Consider the following 26,120-nt stretch of genomic DNA (forward strand, 5'->3'; position numbering starts at 1 on the left):
GATTTTATAGTTTTGTAAACAAACGTTGGATTTTCATTGTCAACATCTCAGTAACGTCTGTTAGACAACGCTTCAGGTTTCTGCTGACACTGTAATGACACATCTTTTTGTCGTCTGACAGTGATCAACATTCAACTAACAGATCACCGAGGCTAAAACCCATTCTGTTAATTGTACAGTAGAAGAAAGCAAACAGGGTTGCATTGTGAGCCTGGACTCTGTATCATGCTGTAACGCTGTCTCCCTTACACAGTGCACTGAGCTGAATGGGCGCTCAGCTGCAGCTCAGCTCTGAAAATCAGCTGACTGGAGGATATTTGTCCTGCCACTGTGGCATCTGGCACCGCACATCTGTCATTTAAAAGGCCTCGGAGCAAACGTGCTGACAATACTGTTTCGTGTAGTCTCTATTTTCACCCACCTGGTTTTCGACGTCTGTTGTTGTCATAGCAATGAATGACCATGAATGCGACATTTATATTTATCCTGCATCTAGATGACAAGTGCAATAGCTGTAATATACAAAACAATCCGCAGTTAAAGAAAGGAGTCTTGGGTATGTGCATTAACGTGTTGGAACAGACATTTTTGCAGTGTATAGTACCCTTTCTTTTGTATTTAAAATGAACCCTTACAGTAAGAAAACACTTAAAATCTCCATTCCAGCTTTCAAACTAACATCTATATCAGGCGTATATGGTGCAGTCACTCAAGTTGACTCATGTCCTTGAGTCATAATTGTTCCAAGCTCATTCTGCTTGAAAAGTTGAGCGGAGCTTCAGGAGTAATACGCTTTTCTGCAATATCTCTCTGCCCTTCAAACACTCTCACTCATTTCCACATAGCTTCAATGGCTTGTGGTTTTTGCAGATATGATTTCTTCACAACATTAGCCCTGGTTATTGCATAGATTCCAATCACCACCGTACCGACCACAAACACTTCCTGAGGGATGTTACACTGTTATGACTCTTTGATATAAAGCTTTAAATCAGTTCAAATCTGACAACCAGCACCTCTAAAGATAAAGGTAACACTGAACGTAAATATATTCACATAACGACTGACTCAATTATGCTACTCCGAACTCTACTCATATAGTTGGAGGCTAGAATTGTCTGAAATTATTACACGATGCCAGAGTGGGTTCCGCCCCCCCGCCCCAAAGTCACAATTAATTTGACTGTGGAAAATTATTTGTCCAATTAAATAGAAAACAGAGGTGGAAAGAAGCGATGGAGGGAAAGCAGTGATGGGTGTATGAGACATTTAAGCTTGCATGAACTATCCGTGCCGTGTAAAGTTAAAATGAGTAAAATGCAAATTTGTGATATTCTAGGTAGGGAATAGTCGGACTAAAAGTAGGACTTTTTCTGCAAACCTCAGCCAGTCGTTGGTTTATAATACAGCTTATTTTAAAAGAAGTGCCAAAATGCTCTTTTTGGGTTTCCTTTTCAAAAACTAAAATGTTAACTTTGTTATGAGCAAGTAAGTAACCAAATGATCAAGTATTATATGTAAATGACTTTTAAATGTTTTTTTTAGCATTTTAAAAGGGACATCCAGTTCATGGATTATTAAAATAATTTGAAGTAATGAATCACGACAACCCGAAAACAAATGCAAGGGTCAATTCCTGCTGCCCGAAATAATTAATATGTTGAACATCAATCAATTGTTTAACGTCACTTTTCACACAAAAATGACAAATGAAACCAAGTTCCAGCTTTTCAGTGGTAAGGATATTTTGATTTTTTTGGCTGACAGCAAACTGAATATATCTGATTTATTTTTCATGTTGTTTTTTTGGCATTTCACAACCAAATGACACCATCAAATGGTGTTCTCGCAGGACGCTTTGTTGAGCACAAAGAAGGGTAATTTTTGTGCCCTTACAGGAAATCTACTCTCTCTCCTTTTACTCTTACTGTGTGTAAGCTGTTCAATAATTCAAGTAAACTCTGTGCAGAACATGTTGCTGCATTCAAGCCATGTTCAGGAAGAGCTACAGGCTTTCCGCCACGACCAGAAAGCTGACATTCACCAGGGGTTTGCAAGATACATGGCAGAGCTACGAAACAGCAGCAGGAACGCGGTCAAACAGGAATGACAAGAGCTAAATACATTACATGTGACAGGAGACAGACGTACTAAATATTGTAAATGGCTTTTCATAAACCCCAAGGATCATGGTTGTAAGAATGTCTATTCTACTTTGATTTTAGCATCTCATAGCTTGAACCTAAAATTAGCTTCCCTTGATATACTGTATTTGTACACCAAAAAACTGTTTACATACTGTAAAGGCAATTCTGTCAATGTAACACCATGTTTGACAGTATAATGTGATTTATTTGAAAGCGTTAGTCACCTAAAACCAATTTTCTTGTAAGGATATTTCTCAATAAACAACAAAAGTGTTGTGAATCCCAGATGTGCTATTATTAGCCCATTGTTTATTTATTTATGATTATTGTGAGTAGCGGTAATAGCTATATGTGCACAAGGGTTTTATCCTGAGATTCCCATTTTGTTTATTGGAGCCCATGTGTTTGTCTCATTCCTCATTGTGCAATGCATTTAGTGCTGATTGGATTATAAGTAGGGACTATTGCCTGTAGCTGAGGTTACACATACACAAAAGTACATTTCCCATGATTCCTGTGAGTGTGCTTCTCTCCCAGGACTGAAATGTTCTTATTTTTAGGGGAAATATTGATCAAAATTCTACTACTAAATGGGCTATTGAACAAGAAAAAGAAAACGAAATGCAAGCATCTTTTGTTGAATAAACTTTATACACACTATGAAACTCAATTTGTCAATAAAACAGATGGATAATAGTTCATATTGAGTATTGGACATTAAAAAAGACACGGGTTGTAAAATGAATCAGTGGCTGTATTTCACTTTCTTCTCTGGCTCATGTTTTGTACTTATTGTAGTTTTGGAGGGTGTAGGTTGCCACGGTATCCAACAGCCAACCACGAGTCACGACTGTAGCTTGTTTAGACAGACCTGTTGAAAAGAAATATATTAGTGAGTCTACAAAAGACAAAATCATGGGTTTGTTCAGTTCAGGCACAATATTTGAAAGATACACACACACTTAGGAAATACTAACCAGGATATTATCAAGGGCTTGCTTCAATTCCAATTTAAAAAGCAATGATTATTAGATTGAATCCACATTGACTAATTAATGTATCTTCCTAGCATATGATATGAGTATTTATTAGTTGATTATTGCTGCATTACTTTGTTTATTTTTTGTTGCATATTTCTTTAAAAAGATTTTTTCCCCTTCAGCCGTTGTTATGCTGTTTGTTTATAAAATACAAAATAATTCACTCAGAATTAGAAACTTGGCGTCTACACATTAAACATTTACGTATGTATATGTGATGTTGAGCTTTAGCGCAGTCTTAACATTAAGACCTATCAGTTCTGAATGATGGTGGTCCCAGAAGCTCAACACTTAACACCGAAAAACAAATCCTCTCTCTCTTATCATCATAGATCACGCACATTTGTGAATTAAGCAGCACTTTTCTTTAAGGCAATAACCCTAACTGAGTCCAGAATACATGTTGTAAAACTAAATCAGGAGCGTTTGCCCTTATATTCACACGTTTCCGTCTTATCAGAGGATAGTTGAGAGAAAGACAGAAGTGTGATTTAAATCAGTGTTGCATAAGGGGAGGGGCTTCTCGATTACCTGCGCTGAGTGCCAGAGGACGGGGAAAAGCTGCATTAAATATGCAGCAGTGTAAATGAGGATGGGGGGGGGAGGGGGGGCGGCTCGCTGCCTCTTGCTCCCTCTCCGTCTCAAACTGCCGGCTCTCTTCGTGCTGTGGCAGCCTCTCTCTTTAGTAGCCAACTTGTTCTGACATTTCCCCCAGCGCCGATGTGACATTTTCTCTTGGCTCTTTCTCTGCCTCCTAACTTCTTTCACACTCACTCGCCTGGCCAGTCACTTCTCTCGCTCCTGTTGGAAACCTGTCTCACACTGGCTGCCAGCGTCTGCCAGTTCACCGCAGTGTCACTCTCACACACATTTAAATGTACTAATCGACGGACAGGTGTGCAAACATGCACTCCGGCCAGAATGTCTGTATTTGTGGGCCATTTGCTACAGTTTTCAGAAATGTACCCCCCTTTTCTAAATAACAAATTATGATAACATTTATTGAGAATTAACTCATGTTTGTTTTCATAAAATCATCTTAAATTCACACCACAAAATAAAATGATATGATCGTTCATAATGCCGGTGTGATTAAGGGCAGGTAAAGACTTTCTATATTTTAGTGCTCTGGATACGTCTACAAAAGGAATAAAGCATAAAGCTACACCACTGAAAAGCTTCACCTATGTCCATTGTTGTCAAACATTTAGAAACATATGGTTGCTAATAGTTAGTTTTAGACAATAACAACAGCTATTACGAAAGAAAATCACAAAAAATAGTTTTAAAAAGAATATAAATGTTCTTACAATGTGGCATTAGCATTTTAAAGCTAATGAAAAAAGCCTGGCAATGCTGAATAGCTAGCAGTGACTAACTCACATCAAGAGGCAACATGTAAAGTCATGTTTAATAGCCTGCTTCTTTCCTAAGCCATTCTATTTACAATTTAATGTCAAGTCTTTTATTTAATTTCCTTTTCCTTAGAGAAAATACTTTTCAAATCAACATACTTGAGCTATCTTGGTTAGCTTGAAAACATGAGCCACATGAGCCAACATGCTTACCCTGTGTCTCTTAAAAGGAAACTTGAACACTCTACGTAGGTCGAGCAGGAAGTCCTTCTTTGACTTAAATGAACAAGAGTCGTTGCTATTTGAAGTATCCAAATTCAGAAAAACTAAAAGAATTGGTGGCTAACAATCTCATCTTGTACCACAGAGATAATAGTTTGTCTATTATTTTGCTCCAAAAGGAAACCTCACCATGTGTCATCATCACTCAACATGTTTTCTCAATACTGACTTGCTTTCTCTCTAAACCAGCATGCATTGTGCTCGCAGCATATTTGCATGGATGATCACAATCTATTGGCATATTATCCATCAAAATGACTCCTCTCTGACACTCTATAGGTCCGTGCTTGTCCCAGCCTCGAAGCCCCGGGTGAAACCGTGAAGGAATGAGCTCCAGCTGTTGTTGTCAGCCTAATCCTTATGAAGTCTTTATGTCCACGTGTGTGTGTCTGTGTTAGTGAATGAAAGAGAGATCGAGTAAGAATAACTACACGATTGAAAGTGTCTCATATGTTAGACTCACTGCTGTATGTGGACGAAGACGACTCCGATCCAGGCTGTACGATGACAAGCTGACGGGACTTCTGCTTGACAAAAATAAATAAATGGAGAAAACATGCATTATTCAGTATTAAAAATAAGCAGCAAGTAGAACTAATACTGATATTTATAGCCAGACTAATTGGAAATGAATTACATTCTCACACCTGCTTGTCAGATTATCTAATAGCAACATGAGGTCTCTTGGATTTAAGTTGGCTGCTTTAAGGGTTATTAGATCCGGGGATTTTCAGCATTACTCAATCCTTTTTTATTTATAACGTGTCACTTAGATGATTCATGGCTTAATTTAAACACATTTAAAATAAAATCAAACCCATAAGGAAGACATTAGGCACTATGGGAGCCACAGCGTTGCAAGTCAGATAATTGCTCAGTGTTGGGGGAGGCATGCAGTTCACTGACTTCCACTTATTCCCTACAGGTATTAGATTGCTCGTATTGATTGTAATTTATGACTACCAGAAATCTGAAGTGAACGGCAACCATTAAAACTGAAACACTACACTGTAATAAGAGAACAATACAATGAGCTAAATGCTAAAGTCTGCATGTTAACACGGGGACGAAGTAAAGGTTATCTTTGTAAATCAAATAAAAGCCAGAATCATATGCTAAAATCAAGGTATCAAGGTTAATTTAAGGCAATCAAGGAGTATTAATGCACTCCTGCAAACTCAAAAACATCTGATTTGAATGTTAGCATTTTTTTAAAGAATACTCAACAAAGCGGCTAAATAACTGACTTACCTGTTTACTGTCGAGGAGAAGTGGGTCTTTGACTACAGCTGCTCCACAGAGCTCCACCATCCACTCCATTTCATCTACAAAGCACACAAAGTTGGCTGTGAATGTTGACTGTTTTGATAAAACCCTGTTTGATAAAAGTGTCCTTGGTTACATGGAAAGTGATTCTCTCTGCTTCAACCCCCAAGCAGACTCATATCAAGCGGAGACTTCCTTTGATCGGAAAGATGGAAAACAGGTCAATACACACAGCTCTTCCCCCCTGAATCAATATCTGCATCTTACCCCAAAACACAGTTAACTTCATTTGGAAAATAAAAAAAATGTTTTGTTGTCCCTACATCATATCAGCCACTAAACACCGGCTGGAAAACCACGAGTCATTTGAGTCAGGAAACCTCAATCAACCTGCAGTGTGCGCTGCGGGTAACCTCATCATGATACAACACAAACACAAGCAATTCAATAATGGATGAGATCTTGCAGTGCTGAAGAAAACAGACTCCAGCCTCATGATTGTGCCATGTAAAGGAAAGTCTTTAAACTCCTCACGCTAGCTAGCAGATGTCGACCCATTAGCAAAGCTCCATCGATCCAGAAGGCAGCGGGAGGATGCAGCCGAAGCACTTTAAGAACCGCAGGAAGGAGGAAACTGAAGAATGCTGCCTTGTGGGGTTTGAAGCAATGTGCCCCACGAGACCTTCACCCATGATCTATCTGTGCTTTCATTCATGCAGGAAGGGTAAAGACCAAAAAGCTTTTCATTTGAAGGGCAACCCAACTCCTCTTGACCTTGATGTTTATTACAGTTTGAACCATTCGGACCAAGGTTGGTGCAGAACATGTTAGACCAAGATTTCTATTTTAGAAAATGAAAACAGCACTTTAGCTACGACTACAAGCTTGCTTCCGTTTTCTTTGATTAAAAGAAATCCAGCCAGCTAACCGACACCATAGCAACCACTGTGCATTATGAAAACACACCAAAAATGTCTCGCACAACTCCGAAAGTCCACCCACACTCTGGAACCACTCGTCATTGTTCACCGGGGACAAAATGACAGGCGTTTAAAAAAACAGCACCGGTTTCAAGCTGTGTCACCTCTGTCATCTACTTTAACTTTGGTTTTTATTATGTTTCCCTCTTTCTCTTTAAAAGCAAGGCGGGTGTCTATCAGGGTCCTGCAGGGCAAAAAAAACGGAATAAGTGCAGTTGAGTGAAGTAAACCTCGAATGAGAAAACAGAACGGTGCAAACAGCGCGACGGCAGCTAGGAAAGAAAAAGTGTTGCAGTGGTTTCTGTGAAAGAATATGCTAATTAAAGTGTGAAAAGCATCTCTTTTGTGGTCAGTAATCAGAGACATTATCGAGGTGCTGCATTTCCTGTAGTGTTTCAGTGCTGTGTTACTCCGATAAACAAGACAGAGCTCGAGTAGAACAACAACAATGATGGTAATTAGAGATGGCTATAAAGTAGAGGGCAGCTATTGTATTATATATTCTATTAGACTAAATCTAAGCAAATGACATGTTACATACCTTATATGGTATGAAGAAGTGAAAGTTCAAAACCTCAGAAACACTTTGAGGAAATGCTCGGATAGCAACAACTTTTACTGAAAATAAACTAGAACAAATTTGATATTTGCAAGGTACTCATCACCTAGTCAGAAATCTGCATTTCAAACACCTCCCTGTTGTCGCTGACAGAGCTCAATATGCCATGTGCTGGCAGGAATACGAAACAAAGACAAAAATAACCCCCAACACTTGCTAACTAACCTATCTGCATAAAACCTCTGCGAAGCATGTTGAGAGGCATGAGGGAGCGATGTCGGGTCTTAAAACATTTGCAAAGAGGACCGTATGGTTACATTTTCTCCATAAACTCAACAGTTTTTTATTGACTTGGACATGTCATTTTGCTGATGAGATTTACCTGTCGTCATGTCTGTGAAAGATCCTTGGAAGCAGAACCTGAAGCCCTTCATGAGTAACTAAAGAGAAAAAGAAGATACAAAGTAAGAAGAAGCTTCACCAAACATAGCTTGACATTTAGAACAGGCATTCCTCACCAAAATAAACTAGAGCTTGATGTTTTTTCTCTCTCACTGTAATACTGCATATTCAGGGGTGAGTTGAACAGAAAAGAGCAAACAAAGCCAGCGTCGAGGTAATAACACGCTTATAAACACGCAAAGAAAAACAACTTGCCCGAGATAAGGGGCATATTGTTTTATTGCGCTCAGGGTCAATAAGCATGCTTGAAACGGGAAAGTAAAATAGTTTTTCTTGAACCCATACTACAGAAAGGAAACAGGCGACTCATCCCTGTGTGTGTGTGTGTGTGTGTGTGTGTGTGTGTGTGGCGTAGCATTACTATACTTGTGGGGACCTAAATCTGTTTACACCAGGGGCCTCCAACACGTCGATCGCAGCTTTTCAGTAGCTCGCCACTCGATTATCGATTATAGCGTAGTAACGTTGCTTCTTGATTTTTCGGCCGCGGCCGGACAATAAAGTTTTTTTATTTTAGAATTGTTTTCTGTCACACGAATATAAAATTGGTCCATGACGCAGAGATCAAGGAACAGATGTGACAGCGGCACAGCGACACCACACATTGAGCAGTCTGCTTTCTCCACCAACACCATGTAAGTCAATGTAATGTCCCCTGAAGTGATGTATGCATGGTATGTGTGTGTGTGTGTGTGTGTGTGTGTGTGTGTGTGTGTGTGTGTGTGTGTGTGTGTGTGTGTGTGTGTGTGTGTGTGTGTGTGTGTGTGTGTGTGTGTGTGTGTGTGTGTCTGGATGGAAGATAAATGTCCGAGCTGCCGGAGGGAGAAATACTAATTTCTCTCACCTCCCTGTCGGTCCATAATGATCATTAGCCAGAGGTGCCGGGTGAGATGAAAAAGTGTTTCTGTTGCAGATTTTTAATTTAGATAACACCTAATATCCTTCAGGGGGTATTAGAGTGTGTGATGTGATAACGTGCAAATCCATGCACACACACACACACACACACACACACACACACACACACACACACACACACACACACACACACACACACACACACACTCAGAGTTTCTTTAAATGATGTCCTGCACATCAACATGTTGGTCTGTTTGTCACTTTGGTGAAGGTATGGGAAGTGAGTCTGAGCAGGACAATCTGCTTGGCTCCGCCGAAGTGTCTGCACTGAATTTAGGCCACTTAAATGAGCCTGAAATGACTAGCCAATTCAATTAGCGGTGGTTCTTCAAAGGCAGCGATACGGTCGGCATAACATCCAGACTTTTCCCGCTCAGTGGCAACAGATCCCGGTCCTGCTGGCTTTAAGAGGGGACAATTACCATTAGCTTTTTACAACAGGGCCTGAGCTCAGAGGCTGGTGCAACGAGAGGAAACTCGTTCAAGTGTCTGTTATTGAGACACCATCTCATTTTCTTCATGGAATCGGACTGTTCTTTTGTTGTTGGAAGAAGCGCTTTCACAAACAACAAGGTTGGAAATGATTGCGTTTTTTTCATACTCTGGATAAGGCGTTAAGGAAATTGTTCAAAGTTTATTTTGTAATCCACTTAAACGTATAGAGTATGTTTTACGTTTCAACAGCTTATTAGTCAAAATGATTGCATCAGTTCTTCTGATGAAGGCTTGTGTGCGCTAAAGGGAGGAGACATGGAGGGCAAGAAGCTCAAACCGATCTGAATTGTAAAAAAAGAGAGCGGCCTCTTCACTCTATAGTCTACACTGTATGCACGGCTGTTTTGGGCTGGCAGCACTGCTTTCAGTTTGCTTTACCAAGCGTTAGATTACTCTTTAACGGGGGCATCTTGGTTGCCCAGTTTTTAAGGATGCAAGAGCTGTCCCTCGCTTGCTCTGTCCAGAAACATTTGGTGTCAGTGCCAAATAACATAATCACCTTTTAATCTATTTTAATGTTTCTTATAGACTCATTCTTGTCCATCATCTGTCTATCGGACAGCTGAACATTTTCTTGATATTCAGTATTTCAAATGCAGTAGTTGAATGTGCTGGAGTTTAAACAGACGCTCACATTGATCCATCAGATCCAGAGATGTTTGTGATCCAGCTGCACCGAAACTCACAAACAAACTTCCCACCCCTGATTGTGTTCACCGGCCCAGAGTGACAGCAGGCGGTAAAGAGCTAAAGCTGGAGGAAACGCCTCCAGTAAGTACAAGCTATGATTACATAGCGGGGCTGTCATCCTTTCTGAACGCCAAGCATCAATTGGTTCAGCTTAGCAACACATGTGGTGACAGGGTGTCTGCTAAGGTTTTCCGGTTGATGTTAAGAAATAATAATTGAGGCTAATTTCTATTTACACTTTGCTTGTTGATAATTTAGTCCCAAATATTCAATGTTTTAGAGAAATACCTACTTAACTGGCACTAAGTTTGAGTTTCTCCTTCTGATAAGCATGAACAATTTGCAATTTCCTGTATTATTGTACATTATATACTATCCTATGTGCATGTACTGTATGTCTATGCTTCTTTTGCATTTTGGACTTTTTAAAGAAAATGTTTACTATCTAGAATATTTTACATTGTTTATATTTGATATACTATTTTGCATTTTCATTACATTTTTAATTCTCTATTTCACTTAGTATTTGTATTCACACCGCTTCTGTAACAAAATCATTTCCCAAATTGGGATCAATAAAGTATATCTATATATCTATCTAACATTTGGATTAATTTACTATTTCTATTTTCTACAGATCTAAAAGGTTTAATACATTTGAGTGTAGTGTGAAAGTATCAAGTACTGTATATGTGGAGACCAGAAACATAACATTACAGCTGAGTCACACTGCTGACGCTCATTCCTTGGGGCCAGACTTGACCTTTTACATGTAGATGAAATACACACAGTTCAAAAGCCCTCCTGCACGTCGTGTAAGACTCACGCTACTGTCTTCAGTGGTTCGAGCTCTCATGGGGCCCTGATGGTCGGGTCCATTCACCACATCACCTCCAACTTCAAAGGCACTCTTAAAAACAAAGCCAACTTCAGTATACTTACAGTCAATACTTATATCATACTCAAAAAGACAAAGAAAAAAACATTGCCTGTTGCTATCAGCATTTGAATAAGTTAAGCAATATTTTATTCCCATCTCATAAAAAGGACTGATTGTAAACTACCTAATATAACTTGATTTATTTTAAGTGTCTCAGGGTACGCTGAACATCCTTCAGTTGACAGAGCTCATCTATCTCTCCATCCTCTACATTATGCATAAAAATGCTTATAAACTGGGCTGGATGACGAATAAAACTGTTTATAATTAATGGCGTTGCCAAACAAAGCTTGGCAAAGGATGATACTTCGCATAGCACAGAACCAGATGCAGGGATTACAAAAGCAAATGGATGACAAATAATCTATGAGGTATCACAGCAGAGTAAATGGGGAGATTTATCACGCCGACTTAATTCGACATAGACGTAGAGAGATGTGACAGGAAGTCACCGGTGCACAGATTCTAAGAGCATGCAGACGAGCCTACCTCATCCAAGACTTTCTTTAGTTTGAAGCACTCTGAAATCCCTGCGGAGAGGGAAGAAAAAAAACAAGTTTATTGTTAAACACAAACCCTATCCTGGGTGGATACTGTATTATGTAACGCTCCTTTTACTCCTGCCTATTCATTCACATAGAGGCGAAGTCCCGCCCTTCTACTTCCGACCCATGGGACCTTATTTCGGAAAAAGTATGTATTGAAGTCAATGGGGAGAGAAAGATTATCTTTGTGCCACGAATTACACATATGATGTTTGTCAATTTAAAAAATAATTTGTCAAGAAAGTCACAGTTTGTCGTAAAACTGTTGAAATATAAGACTATGAAAAATACGCATCTAGAAAGACTACAAATCCCAGAATCCCGGTCCCGCATGCTGGCTCTTAAGGAACCGACTAACTCCCTTTTGTGTGTGATTTTCACCTCTTTTAATACTTTTCACCTCATTCTGAAAGAAAGGAGTGAAATGTGCCAACGAGACGGCCGTCTTGGTGTGTGGTGCGAGACGGGAGATGTAGTTCATTGAGCGGTTTCACACAAAAAAGTGTTACTTCACAGTTTTACGACACATTTTTCTTTTTTTGACTTGCAAAATTATCTTTTAAATTGACAAACATCATATGTGTAATTCGTGGCACAATTCAAACGGAATCGAAAGATAATCTTTCTCTCCCCATTGACTTCAATACATACTTTTTCCGAAATAAGGTCCCATGGAGCTCCCCCAGAAAGGGAGGGACTCCGCCTCTCTATTGTGCTGTTTTGCATTATTGATCAAAACACATCAGCATTGAGCTTGACAATAAAGTGAATGGAGACTCACACTGGAAGCTCACCACCCACTTCCTGCCTGCGATGCCAAGGAAGTACTTCAGCGTGCGCTCACATACCAGTTGTTCATCTGACAGGAGAAGAGAAGGAGATGTTGTGAACAGATGTGCGGATGTTCATTAACACACCCTTGTGTGAAGCTTTTGATGTAAGTGTTAGGGATGAGATAGGAGACGCTTGATGGTTCCTATGAAAGGAAAAAGTCAAAATATGTCTGGAGTTGACAACCTTGAGGTTTTCCCCCAATTAACAAATAATGCACAATGCAGATACAGACAATGTGTAGAAAGAGTACCTGTATTCTCTTAAAGCCACACTGTAAGCTTTAATATGATGCAAAGTAAAGCACAAATGACGTCTAATACTATCGCTGACTCACCAGAAATGACTTTTTTACTATGTAATCATTTATGCCACTTACAAAAGCACTTTAAAGTAGATAGGTGGCAGCACAAAGCACTTTAGCACTATTATATTATGTATGTTTGAATGTATAATGTGATAACTGTTTTTGGTGCTCTTATTTCACATATTTTATTCACCTGTGTGCGTTTTTAAGAGCTGCACTGGGGCAAAAACCTATCAAGTTGAAATAACGATTAAGTACTGAACCGAAATACATTTAAAATGACTCAATCGTGGTGTTATGTTATATTTATTTATTATTCATTTATAGCTCTTTTAAACTGTACCCACAGCAGAGCACATAAACCAGAGAATAGTTTCACCCTGTTTGATCAGCAGGGTCAGGGGTTGTTCCTCCTTCAGGAAATAAAGTCATTATCCATTGATTTGTATTCCAGGCAGGAGGAAAGTGCACCTTATTGATGTTTTAACAATCAAATGATTATTATTTCATGGTCAGAACGGCACACCTCCTGCTCCTTTCAAACCTTTAACCACAAAGACCAAGTGTGCCAGCGTTCCCTTTTCCTGGTTACCCGGGAAACAGCTACCATTTAAAAAGAAGTCTCCTTAAACAGTGACGGTTAATATGGTGCTTTGGAGACAACGTGCTCTGAAATTAAAAATAATCTATCAGAGAAGGCAATTAGCAACAAGCAGATGAATAGAGGAGAGGGTGCGTGGGCGAGGGAGAAACAGAAAGCTTATCTTTGAGCTTTAAAAGACGCACAAAACAAGACGTAACTACATGCAGAAAGAAAATATACGGCTGGAAATGTTCCCACTCAAGAACATATTGAAAAAGTGGTCCTCGGAAGTGGAATTTTTTAAAAGCAGCTTAATTGCTCTGCTGTGTATCGAGCCGAGTGCAGTGAATCGATTGAACACTTATGACAGTCTTAACTAAATGAAAATATGTTTATATACTCACTATGCCTGCATGCGAGCTCACTTACCTGTGTGCATTATAACATGAGTCACCTCCGGGGTAACCTGGGAAACCACTCGGCCACCAAGTCGCTTGGCAAACTTTTTCACCATTGTCTAAAAGGCAAAAACATCAGATTAATTCATATATCCTACTATGACTAAATAGACACATGTATGGATGTAAAGGTGAGTGTGCACCTGTTCATTGGGGGCTAATCCAGATGAGGCTAGCACCATCTTAGCTTTGCTTCTGTCTTTCGGAGGAGTGTTGTTTTCTTTGTCTTCTTGCCCATCTGATGGTGAACCGTTGCTCTTTAATGGTCTGGCTGCTGGACTTGAACTGGGAGTCTTGGAGCCTCCGGAGCCTTTTGCACCCGGCCCTGTGTGTGTGGAGCGCTGCACTTCTAAAGAGAGAAAACAAAGTAGAAAGAAAGTTAGCAACAGTTAGACTGATGATAGACTTTGAAATGGGTTTCTGTATACAAACACATATTTGTCATACAGAGCTTAAGCTCCATTAACCCCACAGTCAGACAAACCATTTAAACTCTGCGCAACTCAGTCAATCCAAACCTTGCTGGCATACTAGAATTATTTTGAAAAGCAATAAAGAGCTACTATCTACAAGTGGCAGTCGTTAAATAGATCTGTCATTTCAGAATCCTGGAGTAATCAATTAAAAAGGCTTAAAAACAATGTTTCAAAGTGTGGCTTTCTACTCATGTGCTTCTGGAAGATTAAAATGCATTTCATCTTTCATTAAATAAGACAGGTGTCCAGCATGCTTCTTTTTTTTTACAACAATACAGTAAGCTTCACCCGTCTCCGACACACCGGGCTCGGCGACCCCTTCTCCATCAGATGGTCTTGTGCTGGGCTCTCGCTCTACTTCTTGAACAGCTTCCCTGCAGAGGAGACGTGTACATTAAAGTATAAAGTAAATGATGTCCAGCTCTGATCGGCAAGGTCAAGTGTATTTTCTAGTAATACAAATTGAGCTGGATCGAGTTCTGATCATTTATGTTTTTGCATTTGCAGGTAGACCACTGATCTAAATGGCTGTAGATAGACATCCAAGTTAATCGATCCAAACATTCCTGCAACAACAGGTTGTATTCTCCCGCCTTAATGTAGTTTACACAAAGTGACATCGGCATTACAAAACACCACCAGAAGTTAGAACTCAATAAATCAAAGGTTAAATAGTGCTGAAGTTTTACATATATTTAAACTGGATTGGCTTTACTCATGTGTGTACTCGGGATACTGTGCAGTCAGTAAGTATTGAGAAAGGGACACAATGTTAACACTATTACAATTGAACAGTCACTTCATGGTTACAAAAGGGTTGACTTTTGTACTACGAAACAAATTATCTAAAGACATACTAACTATGGATGGCATTAATTTGGCCTCCAGTGAGACTGTAAGGAATCTTGGTGTTATATTTGATCAGGATTTATCCTTTAACGCCCACATAAAATCAATTTCAAGGACCGCCTACTTCCATCTACGTAACATTGCAAAAATCAGGCATATCTTGCCTCAAAACGATGCAGAGAAACTAGTCCATGCATTTGTTACTTCTAGGCTGGATTATTGTAACTCTCTATTATCAGGGAGTACTAAGAAGTCAATCAAGTCGCTTCAGCTGATTCAAAATGCTGCGGCTCGTGTACTAACCAGAGTTAGGAAAAGGGACCACATTACTCCTATTCTGGCTGCCTTACACTGGCTCCCTATAGAACACAGGATAGAATTTAAAATTCTTCTTCTCGCCTACAAAGCCCTTAATGGGCAGGCGCCATCTTACCTTAAAGAACTCATTATACCCTACTGTCCTACTAGGGCATTGCGTTCCAAGAATGCAGGGTTGTTGGTTGTTCCTAGAATCTTTAAAAGTACAATGGGAGCCAGAGCCTTTTCTTATCAAGCTCCACATTTGTGGAATCAGCTTCCAGTTTGTGTTCGGGCGGCAGACACCCTATCCGTTTTTAAGAGTGCGCTTAAGACCTTCCTTTTTGATAAAGCTTATAGTTAGGGCTGATTAGATTCAGCCCCTAGTTTTGCTGATATAGGCTTAGTTTGTCGGGGGACATCTTACTTCTTCCTTCTCTCTGTCTATACCCGTGTACACTCATGTTCCGATTAACCCAGCTTCCCCAAATGTCTTTCTTTTTGGTGTCTATATACGCTGGGATCCGGAGTCATGGATGATCCTGCGGTCCTGTGTCCTGGATCGCGAGCGCTGGATCTTGAGTCGTGGCTGTGGTCCTGGATCATAGGTCCTGGATGGATATCCTCGTGGATTCATCTTCCTATTATACACACATGCATTTCCAAACATTTGGACTACCTATGTTGCAAATGTATTATCTTTTCAATTTACACACGGCATCTATTGCACGTCTGTCCGTCCTGGGAGAGGGATCCCTCCTCTGTTGCTCTCCCTGAGGTTTCTCCCATTTTTCCCTTTAAACTGGGTTTTCTTTGGAAGTTTTTCCTTGTGCGATGTGAGGGTCTAAGGACAGAGGGTGTCGTATTGTCATACTGATATTCTGTACACACTGTGAAGACCACTGAGACAAATGTAACATTTGTGATATTGGGCTATATAAATAAACATTGATTGATTGATTGATTGATTGACTTGCAAGGTTATCTGCATCCACATAAGATGAACAGATATAGTTTTAGGGGAGAGAAAGCAACAGGTCAAGGTAACATAAACTAGTCAATATTTGCTGGTAAATCTTTTGCAGTCAATGATTGTCTCAAGGCTTTGATGTACAAACATTAGCAGATACTTGATATCTTCTGTGAGCTCTGACTGCAGCCACACTGACTGGAGCCTTCAGTCTCATCTCAGCGAGGGGGGGGGACACGTGAGCCATGTCAAAACGCTGACAAGAGACAATATATTACACAATTTGGCAGTTGAAATAAATAAACAAACCCGGGTGTCTTGTCTGTATGTTTAGGGTTATTATGCTGCTGCACTGTGCTAAAAGAGGGGATTATGTCCCCCCTGAAGCTGAATAGCAGTTAGTTAAACTCAGTCATTGTTTCTTTTCAAATCAAAAATGCTGGAATAGAGCCAAAGCAATAAAAACACAGCATTGTCTCCTCCCTCCCTGACTGCAGCTGTATGAGGTAGGAAGATGTAAATGTAGGATCAAAACTCATTATTGGCAGAAACTCAATATCCAATTACTCATGAATAAAGTTTTGAGGTCCCTTGCTTTGTTTTCTTTTGGCTTTCTTTCTTTACGGAAATACTGGCAGAATGCCGCCATTTAAATTACCTGCAACCAAAGTGATAATGACTCAGTGGAAACTTTTCATTACAATGCCAGCCATTCTCTCCGATTTCACCAGTGCTTTCATGAAGTATTTGCTTTTTAAATTTTAAACTTGAATAGCTAAAGCCCTGCTTGTGTTCATCTGCCGTCTTCTCCCCTCCCTCTCTTGCCTGGAGGACTGCACTTAGAACCCTGCGCGGCGAGAGGTTGGGGGGGAGGCAGTCAAGCGGGAGAGATAAATGACTGTGGCAACACAAGTTTCCCTCTAAGTGCTCTAAATGACATAAGATGCAGTCAGTAATGACTTCTTTATTCTCCACAGCATAAGCAGATTCTAGGTTCATTAGTGAGATTATCCGCCTGTCCTCTTGAGATGCATCACCCTCTGAGAACGAGACTAGCAAGCAACACACACACTTAAAACACACGAACACTAACTTTCTAGAAACTGAAAGAGACCAATTACATGCCACTTGCTCCAGTTATTTGTTACCTAATATGGTGGTTTTAAAATATGGCTCAATTTAAAATGTATTAACAATGTTTACAATCCTCTGAGGAGAGACATACAACGCACTGGAGCAGAGATGACTTAATAACATTTGTTTACACAGTCAGATATACTCAGGTTTGACTTTAAGGTCTGCTAGCTGTAGCTGCATATTTAATGTCCAGGTATCAGAGTGTTATCGATTTTCTCATCAAACTCAGCCAGGAAGTGAAGACGCGTATTTTCCAGTATGACAAAGTATTGTCTTAAAGTAACATGTACTGTAAGACCATTGCGATCTCACATCATTACAAATCTTCCCATCCTTTTCAATAACAACAAATCTAGATGGCCAACCTCTGTAGGAATGAAGACGGTTGACACGTAGAACCGGTTTAGACCAATTCTTGAGAATCATTTATATTATCAGCTCCCCTAATCGTTTCCTGCTTACTGCAAACAATGACTTATTGTTAGGAGGTAAGCTTTTTTATTAACTACAATATTCAGTTTGGATGTTTTGTATTGGTTTTTTAAAAATAGTTTTCAGTGTCAAAAAACATTGCATATTGTCTACTACCATCATTATTTTGTTGTATATATCTATTTTTGGTTTATTCTATATTTTATTGATTTGATTTGTATTTATGTTTATATTACATGTTACTTGTTAGACGCTTTTATCCAAAGCGACTTACATGCTCAATACTGTGGGCAATCCCCACAGGAGCAATTTGGGGTGAAGTGTCTCAGGGACACAACGACATGCTGACTGCAGTGGGGTTTGAACCTGTGCTCCCCTGAGCCGAACACCAACGCACTAGTCCACTACGCCATATATATATTAGGGTGGTCCTTAAAATTGGAAGTCGGAAAGTCTAGGGCTAACCCTAACCCTATGGAATTATGGGGGTTGGAGCTTAGACTTTGCGACTTTCAATTTGAAGGACCACCCTACGTGAGGCTAAACTTCAAGGTTGATGAGGGAAATGTTGTTGGAATTTGAATACAATTCACCAGGAGAGTTTTCTTGACTAGTATAACGAATTCTGGTGGTTGTGGCTTAAAATAAATGAATTCAAAAAATGTACCTCATGAAGGACCACTCTAACATATATATAAATATATCTTATTTTATAGTCATTTACCTTTCTGTCGTATGTTTGTTTGTTTGTTATCGGGGAATACCACATGGAGGGGGGAGAGGCGGGGTTCGGGGGTTTACAACTTTTTGTCATGAATGCTGGACATATTGCGTTTGTTATTAAAAACTGAAAAATAAACTCAAATGATGCAGTTTATGATAATGGACTACTGGTTTATTATTATATCTATATTTTGTGTTCAGCCTGTGAGATGAGGAAAATCATATCAGGGAAGAGTCAATATGTCTAAGTCCAAATATAAACTTCTAAGCATAAGTAAAAAGAGAAAGATTAAAAAGTCTAGCATGCTTGACTTACTGGTCTGAACCTGGGCCTGTGTCCTTGGTGCACAATGGGGATCTGTTTGTGTCTTGGCCTGGGGGCACAACATAATCCTCAGTGAATCAGTTTGAACTATCGTTTCAGCCCAAATTGAACATTCTACATGGATCGTCTGCTCACCTGTGGTTTTGCTGCTCTGATCTGTTTTTGAGGAGTCTTCTTTTGCAGGACTGTCTTCTTTCTCCTGAAGCACCTTGGTCACCAGAGCCATCAACTTCTTCAACCTCACCAGCTCATTCTGCATTTCTATCTTTTGCTGAAACAGAAGAAACAAACGTCTTAAATCATGCAATTAAGTAAAACACAGGGTGGAATACGACGAGAAAGGAAGGGACGCTTACTGCCGGCACAGTTGGAAGCATATAAACAAAAACAACTGTCACTCAGTGAAGAAGGACTAACAACTCAGCCAGTTAGTCTTTAATGAAAGGGAATGTGTGCTTTTTCAGCCAGACAGCACTTAGTCAGGAGAATGCATGGCAGGAAAGGAGAGCGAGAAAGTGATAATATTTAACATATATGAAAGGAAAATCAGTAAACAAAAGAGAGAAGTGACAACAGCTATTTAAAGCAGTGCTGGTCGGTTTAAAAATCTGTCTCAACACTTCACTGGCTTTGACTTTCATCCTTTAAGTTGACGGCGCAAGTGCATTGATTATGTACACAAACGCGTAGCCAAATAACAACAAACCTCTGTACCCACAGATGTGTTCAAACCTGGGCCCTTTCTAAACCCCAGGGCAGTTACAGACAAGTGGAAGCAGTGGAAGATGGATGAGGTAGAAAACAAGAATCATCTCCTCGGCGGCATTTCCTCCAACGTAAATGAAATGCAATTTAGAAAGCTGCTGAGGGGGACATTTTTTACTGAGCGAGGCAGTCCGTCATCTCGGAGCTGACAGTTTGGGCGGGGGAAGTGTAGGCGCTGCCCTCTATGGGAGGTAATGCGACAATGCATCACTGTGAGCAAAGGTAACGCTGAACAAGCATCAACATAGCAGGTTGATTTATACTGCATACTATGAATACAAGTAATTGGGAACAAAATCATATTTACCTGTGTGACAAGAACTTCGCTTGAAAATTGTGATGATTCAAACTGTGAAGTGCCGACATCATTCACTGGGACATCACCTGCAGAGAGAAAATAATCAAATATCCTTGTGTCTAAATGCTTGAGAATGGTTTTTTTTATGAGGGATGCCAATGTTCCAATCAATACATTATTGGTGGTTAGTGTGAAGTGGAAAGACCGAACAAGAGCAGCATCAATACTCTCCGAATCAGGAAGACAACATGATTGAAAATTGATGTTTTTGTACAGTCTGAACTGTTCTTTGTTTTTGTAATGTCAGTGAGATTAAATTAAATAAGAGCTATGAATGATTACATCATCCATCTTGCTCATTACACCGTAGTCTGTCTTTCCCTGAGGTGTGTGTGAATTACAGATTATGAGCTTGTTTTTTTCAGTATCTGCCATGAGCAGAAGATAACTGGCTGAAACAAATCCATATTTTGCATCCCTATTTCCCAGCTCAAGACACACACATCACAAAACTGGGAAACAAAACAGGAAGCAAGTGAGCAACACAAGGTAAGACTTATATGTCATACCTAAATATACACGTATCTCAGGAGGCTGCAAACCTAAAAATGGAAACTAGTAAATTGGTAGCTGAGGATCAACTTACGTCCATCAGGCGTGCCAAACAGGTCCACAGAGCATTGGCTGGTTGGAACACAGTCGGGGCTGTGGCTTGCAGGTGGACGGCTCATCTGTTGTGCTCCAGGAACTGTAACACCCTCACATCTAGCTTCTCCGGAGTCTCCCTGGTCCTTTGTCACAGCAGAGCGAGAAGCTGATGTTCCGAAAATCTCTGTCAAAGTTGGTAATGCCTCTTCACTGCGGACTGACTCTGGGGAAGACTCGAGCCTCTGGGCCCTCTTCCTCTTCTTGGGTTTGCTCTTGAGGGAGGAATGGGCGCTCAGCTCTCTGCTACCACAGCTGTCACGGAGGCCGCTGGGAGTCAAAGAGAACTCTGTGTTTATGAAATGTTCAGCAGTGTTGACTGAATGTGTTCCACCGGCATTTGCGTTGCACACGTCTCTTATCTCCATCCCTTTGCCAGCATCAAGCTGCTTCTCTGTGATCTGAGAGTACTTTGAGGGTTCATCTAACTCGTCATGTTCAGCGGCTGTGAAGCGGAGCCCAGAATCTACTACACGAGGCACAGCGGAGAGATTAGGACTTTCTATTTTGCGTTTTGACACTTTATTGGGAGTGAGGGCGCTACTGACATTATTCCTGGAGAAAGAGCTATCCTGACCTGAACAACCGCTATCAGGGATGGAGGCTTCTACCACCACTTGAACAGCTTTCTCAACTGGTTTCCGTGTTCGGGAAGGTGAGATGGAAGGGGATATGAAATCACAGCAAGAAGAGGTTTCATTGTCTCTCAATGCTTCTTGGTTTGTCATTTCAGATTCCTTTGTGTACATCTGATTATTTACAGATGCAACACCAGAACCAACACGCTTGCTATCCTTTTCTTCGGATACCTGCACGTTTTCTTGGCCGAAGCCCTGGGTCCTTTTTACATTCGAGCCGCCAAGATTGAAAGATTTCCTTTTAGTGGCTTTGAAGCTCTTGAGCAGTTGCTCCGTGTCCAGCTCACTGTCATCGTCCTCATTTTCAGCGCCAGCACATTTTGTCTGGCGCATCAAGGTTTCCAAGCGAGTATTGTTAGGGAGATGATTCGCTGGATTGTGGCGTTCAAGTGTTGGAGGTACCACAGTGTTTTCATGTGGACTCGTAGAGCTCGGGACCACAGCGACATTACAAGCAGAACTAGCTTCAGACCAAGTGTCAGTATTTGGTACTTCGACAATGGAATATGGAGCATTTGGTGTTGGTCTCTCACCAGACTCCATGTTTTCTATTCCTCCTAAATCATCACCATAAATGCATCCATTTTGTTCAGCCGCCTGTGTCATGCTTTTATTCTTAGGTGATGGCATATCATCCAACTCTCCATCTTTAGTTTCCTCAGATTGCTTTCCAACAATGCTTTCTTTTTCAGCTTTATTGGCTCTCCAGTTTGCTTTCTTGTGACCTTCCTGGACTTCCTCAGCAAAGAGTTGAAGTCTTATACTTCTCTTATTGCTCCTCGTGACAGGGATTGCTTTCTCCTCGCTGCTTGGGTAATTTTCAATATGTAATTGAACTTCTTCTGACCTCGGTTTAGCCATAGGACTGGTCTCTCCATTTTGAACTCCGACCAGAACAAGGGGTTTCGGCACTCTAACCGGCTTGCCATTTTCTGACCTCGTGTTTTTACCTTTCTTCTTGTCAGTTTTCTTTTGCTCGGTACTTTCTGAATGTTCCTCGGCTTGCTTCAGGAAATCGATGTCGACCTGCTGCAGAGAGCTGCGTGTCCTTTTCATCAACTTTCTTTTCGGTTGTAGTGGTTTAATATCAGACGGAGGGCAAGGAACCTCATCTTTGCCCTGTTGTTTCTTTTCCAGCATGACATCCATCTTTTCTGCTTCTTTAAAAATGTCACTACTGGTATCAATAACCTGGTCCACCCGTTGTTGCTCTTCCTCCAAATCGCTGCCATATTTATCTTCGGTGCTTGTTTTCTTGACAATATCAGCAAAAGTGTTCCTCTTATTTATTTTGGAGTTCTTTTGTGTTTCTTTGGTTGTTTGTGGTTCGACATGTAGAGCTGGAGAGCTGTTCTTGTTTCTGTCTCGTTTGTAGACGGCCCCAAACACCTGCTCATTGAGAACTTTAGCACGATCCTCTCTGGTAGGATTCATAAAGATGTTATGTTGTTTGACATTTATTGTTGAAGATGAAGAACAGCTCTCAGAATCGTCTGAGTTTTTGTTGGGTTTCTCTAACTCCAGACTTCCTTCAGTTGGAACTTTCATGAGCCACTCAGCGACTTTCTCTAGACTTTTTTTCTGTTTCTCCTCAAGAATCTTGTCAGGATCCAAATCCGTGTTCTGCTTTTTCCTTAAGGACTTTCTTAAAGGTTGGTATTTGGTCTCATCTGTTATTAATGGTGGTTGAAAGGAGGCTTTTATTTTACCTCTTGTTTTGTGTCTTGATGTTGGCTTTTCCACAACGCCTGAAATGTCTGTTTCAATTGCTTCCACATTATCTGGAGGGCTGTGCGTTTTCTTGTCAGACATTGGTGGGGCCTCTCCAAGACCACTGTCCAGGCCTTCGTTTTCTGTCGTCAAAGGACTTGTGTCTTCAAGTCCCATCAGTCGTGCAAATCCATTCTGGGCTAACAAAGCAACAATAAAGGAATGGGGAAATTAAAAACTATTAATGTTTTGTAAGACAACACACTAATCCTAACTCTCAAAATCTAAATATTGAAGTGATGGTCAATTCAAGTGAAATAATGCACCCTCCTGAAGATTTTACCTGCTATAGTTGAAGAGGGAGACCTTGACAGATCATCATTGTCAACATTTTCTTCCATGTCTGGTGTTTCTTCAAATGGATTATCATGACAATGTTTAGTAGCTTCAGCAGCCGAGACTCTGGTTAAAGCAAATACAGGGGAGAATACAGAGTGAGCTAATATTGTGAATTCATAAGCATTTGGTTAAATGTTTAAAGATTCAATGTTCAAAAGTCTTACCCTGGTTTTCCTTTTTCCTGGCACATACCAGTAAAGTCTGAAACCACAAGAGTCATTTTATTAGATGACGTTATGCAAGTTAATGTTACAAAGTTATTTTAAGGAGTCTGTGATGCAATCTTACAGTTGATGCCTGTGTCATTTTCATACGCCTGAATCATGCTCTGCAATCCTGAAACCAGTCTCTGGAACCCAGGGCTCTCCTGCAAGCTCCTGCATCAGTAAAAGAAAATATATGTCTTGTGAAAAAATGATTATTACACAATAATAATGTCATACTGTCATCATTTTGTCGAACCTTCTGGTTATCTTGGTTTTACACACTGGACAGCTAGCCCTGCTTGGTATGGTGCTGTCCAAAAGCTTCATCATACAACATCTGGTGATAAAGAAAGTAACAAATAGTGTTTGTGAGTCAAAACATTTAAAACATTAGCTCCTTTTACAAAATCGATGTAATGAAACACCTCTTACTTGCAAAATTGATGGTCACACTTGGTAGACACAGGTGCAGTCATTAATTCCAAGCTATAGGTCAAAGAAAGTATAAAGTCAGTAAATAACACGACACTTCAACAAAATGAAAAACGTGATCTTTTGTAATCTATTTGGCTGATAAACAAATTATATTAACATGGTAAATTGCTCTTGATGAGACTTTTGTTTGACGTTGAACATGGTATGAATAAAAACAGTGGCAGAGGCAGTCAAATGTTCTAATTTAATTTCTTCACTCACCATATGGGACACTGCAAGGTCTCCCAAAGGACTGAAATCCCCTTTTTGACATCAGGGGCCAGAGGGGTTTCCATGGTGATTTATATAAGCTAAAATTGAAAAATCAGAGCACACTAAGAACAATACGAACAAGATAATATTAGGCAAAATGATATACTCCAGTGTGACGGGCATTAAGTGGACAGTAGGGTGTACACATCTGAAGAAATACTGGATTGGTTATTTTTGTTATGGTAAAAAAAATACTCTCTAGATATTTTCTAACCTTGTCTGCAGAAAGTTGACTCTGCAGCTAGTTAAGACAAAAGTGCATACTTCAGTTGTGTACCTACTGTAAATATTGATTGTATTGTTAGGCAAGTAGGCAGCTGTAATGTGTGATTTTAATGTTTTTAAGTTGTCATATAAAATACAAGGTGGACTCAAATCCAATAGAAAGAAGTGTGTCCTAGTTTTCCAGAGTAGTTTATACAATGTTGCATTGATCTGGAGTCACTGGGTCACATGACATAGAAGCTTTTGAAATCAAGACTTTTGGATAAAAAACACCAAAAATAAATAGATAGAATAAAAAAAGAAGAAGCACTTATATCCAATAAAAAGAGGTGTGTCTTGTTTTTTTAGAGAAGTAATAATATCTGGTATCGATATTGAGTCACTACATCACATTACATTGAGGCTATTAAATAACATTAAAAACAGATCTTCACTCAATTCATTATGGTAATCAAAACAGTATTCCATTCAGGAGTGATTTATTATCATTTTTTATATAATTTTCATTAATTTGAGCAAGTTAGCAAGAAGATATTGAGATGAGCATTGGCTTTGTGACATTCTAAAACGAATGTATTGATGGTCCCTAAGTGAAACCCCTGTACATAAAAGCCAGGTTGGGATGTGAACTGTTCTCTATTATACATGTATATTATAATATCCAAAATAAAACTAATTGAACTTCGGTCTTACGGTGCTCCATTTGATCTGTTACAAGCCTTACTGAAAAAAAAAAACCAGTTTCAAAAATGTTAATGGAGTATATAAGATACTTCAACAATGCAAAAGTATAGTGTTTTCTTTAAAGTATCTGTGTATAACGTTAAATCATTTTATAAAAGCAGAATAAGGTTACACAAACCAACATTTATTGAGGCATCCTACTTCAGTGAGATAAATCAGAAGTTACAATTAATGGCAACATTTGGTAGCATATCGAAAGTGTAATGTGACTTTTTAAATGTTTATATCCAGTGTCAGCTAGCTAAACGTCACTCTGGCTAGCTGCTATGATTTGTTTTGGGTTGCAACACTGACGCTCACACTTTCTCACAGTTTCACACAATTGACCAACACGTCACACAAAGAATAGATTACAGTTTTTTTTAAACGCCACTGATCTATTGTTATAAAAGTGTTTGTGTTTATATTTACCTGTCTTTCTTACAGCTTTTGGAGTTATCAACACAGGAATTGCCTGCTTCAGTTTTCCCGCAAGTTCATCTTCTTCTGTTTTGTTTAACGGCAGTTTTGAGTTCATGCAACACCGCCACCTATTGGCCGTAGACACATGAACACATACAAATTCTGTCAGTGTGGAAAATGAGCATTAACTAATAGACATGTTAGAATTTCTCCC

General features: G+C 39.8%; 1 protein-coding gene across 2 annotated transcripts; it reads right to left on the reverse strand.

Annotated features, from left to right (window-relative positions):
* Positions 1–2,880: 2,880 nt before the first annotated feature.
* Positions 2,881–25,999, reverse strand: LOC117465166 (breast cancer type 1 susceptibility protein homolog). Of its 2 annotated transcripts, none has more exons than XM_034108084.2 (21): positions 25,916–25,999; positions 24,485–24,573; positions 24,221–24,274; positions 24,045–24,125; positions 23,871–23,959; positions 23,747–23,783; positions 23,527–23,645; positions 20,777–23,383; positions 20,140–20,216; positions 19,203–19,338; positions 19,059–19,116; positions 14,623–14,708; positions 14,002–14,207; positions 13,830–13,917; positions 12,461–12,538; positions 11,624–11,664; positions 11,021–11,104; positions 8,012–8,069; positions 6,076–6,149; positions 5,288–5,348; positions 2,881–3,018 (listed from the first exon to the last, which is right to left on the reverse strand). In XM_034108084.2, the coding sequence occupies exons 2-21, from the start codon at positions 24,556–24,558 to the stop codon at positions 2,924–2,926; spliced, it is 4,203 nt and encodes a 1,400-aa protein (XP_033963975.1). In that variant the 5' UTR covers positions 24,559–24,573; positions 25,916–25,999; the 3' UTR covers positions 2,881–2,923. The 2 variants fall into 2 exon arrangements, with proteins under 2 accessions (XP_033963975.1, XP_033963974.1); XM_034108083.2 differs by having other exon boundaries at positions 5,288–5,351.
* Between the last annotated feature and the right edge of the window lie 121 nt (positions 26,000–26,120).

The sequence above is a fragment of the Pseudochaenichthys georgianus genome, chromosome 19, assembly GCF_902827115.2.
Source record: "Pseudochaenichthys georgianus chromosome 19, fPseGeo1.2, whole genome shotgun sequence".
NCBI lineage: Eukaryota > Metazoa > Chordata > Actinopteri > Perciformes > Channichthyidae > Pseudochaenichthys > Pseudochaenichthys georgianus.

Bases quoted from the DNA above. Each gene is read 5' to 3' on its own strand.
- LOC117465166 (XM_034108083.2), bottom strand. From the start codon at position 24,558: ATGGAAACCCCTCTGGCCCCTGATGTCAAAAAGGGGATTTCAGTCCTT. The intron at 23,784-23,870 runs GTAAGATTGCAT...TTGTGGTTTCAG, and splicing joins AAATGACACAGGCATCAACT to ACTTTACTGGTATGTGCCAG. The intron at 19,117-19,202 runs GTGAGCAGACGA...TTGTGCCCCCAG, and splicing joins TCAGAGCAGCAAAACCACAG to GCCAAGACACAAACAGATCC.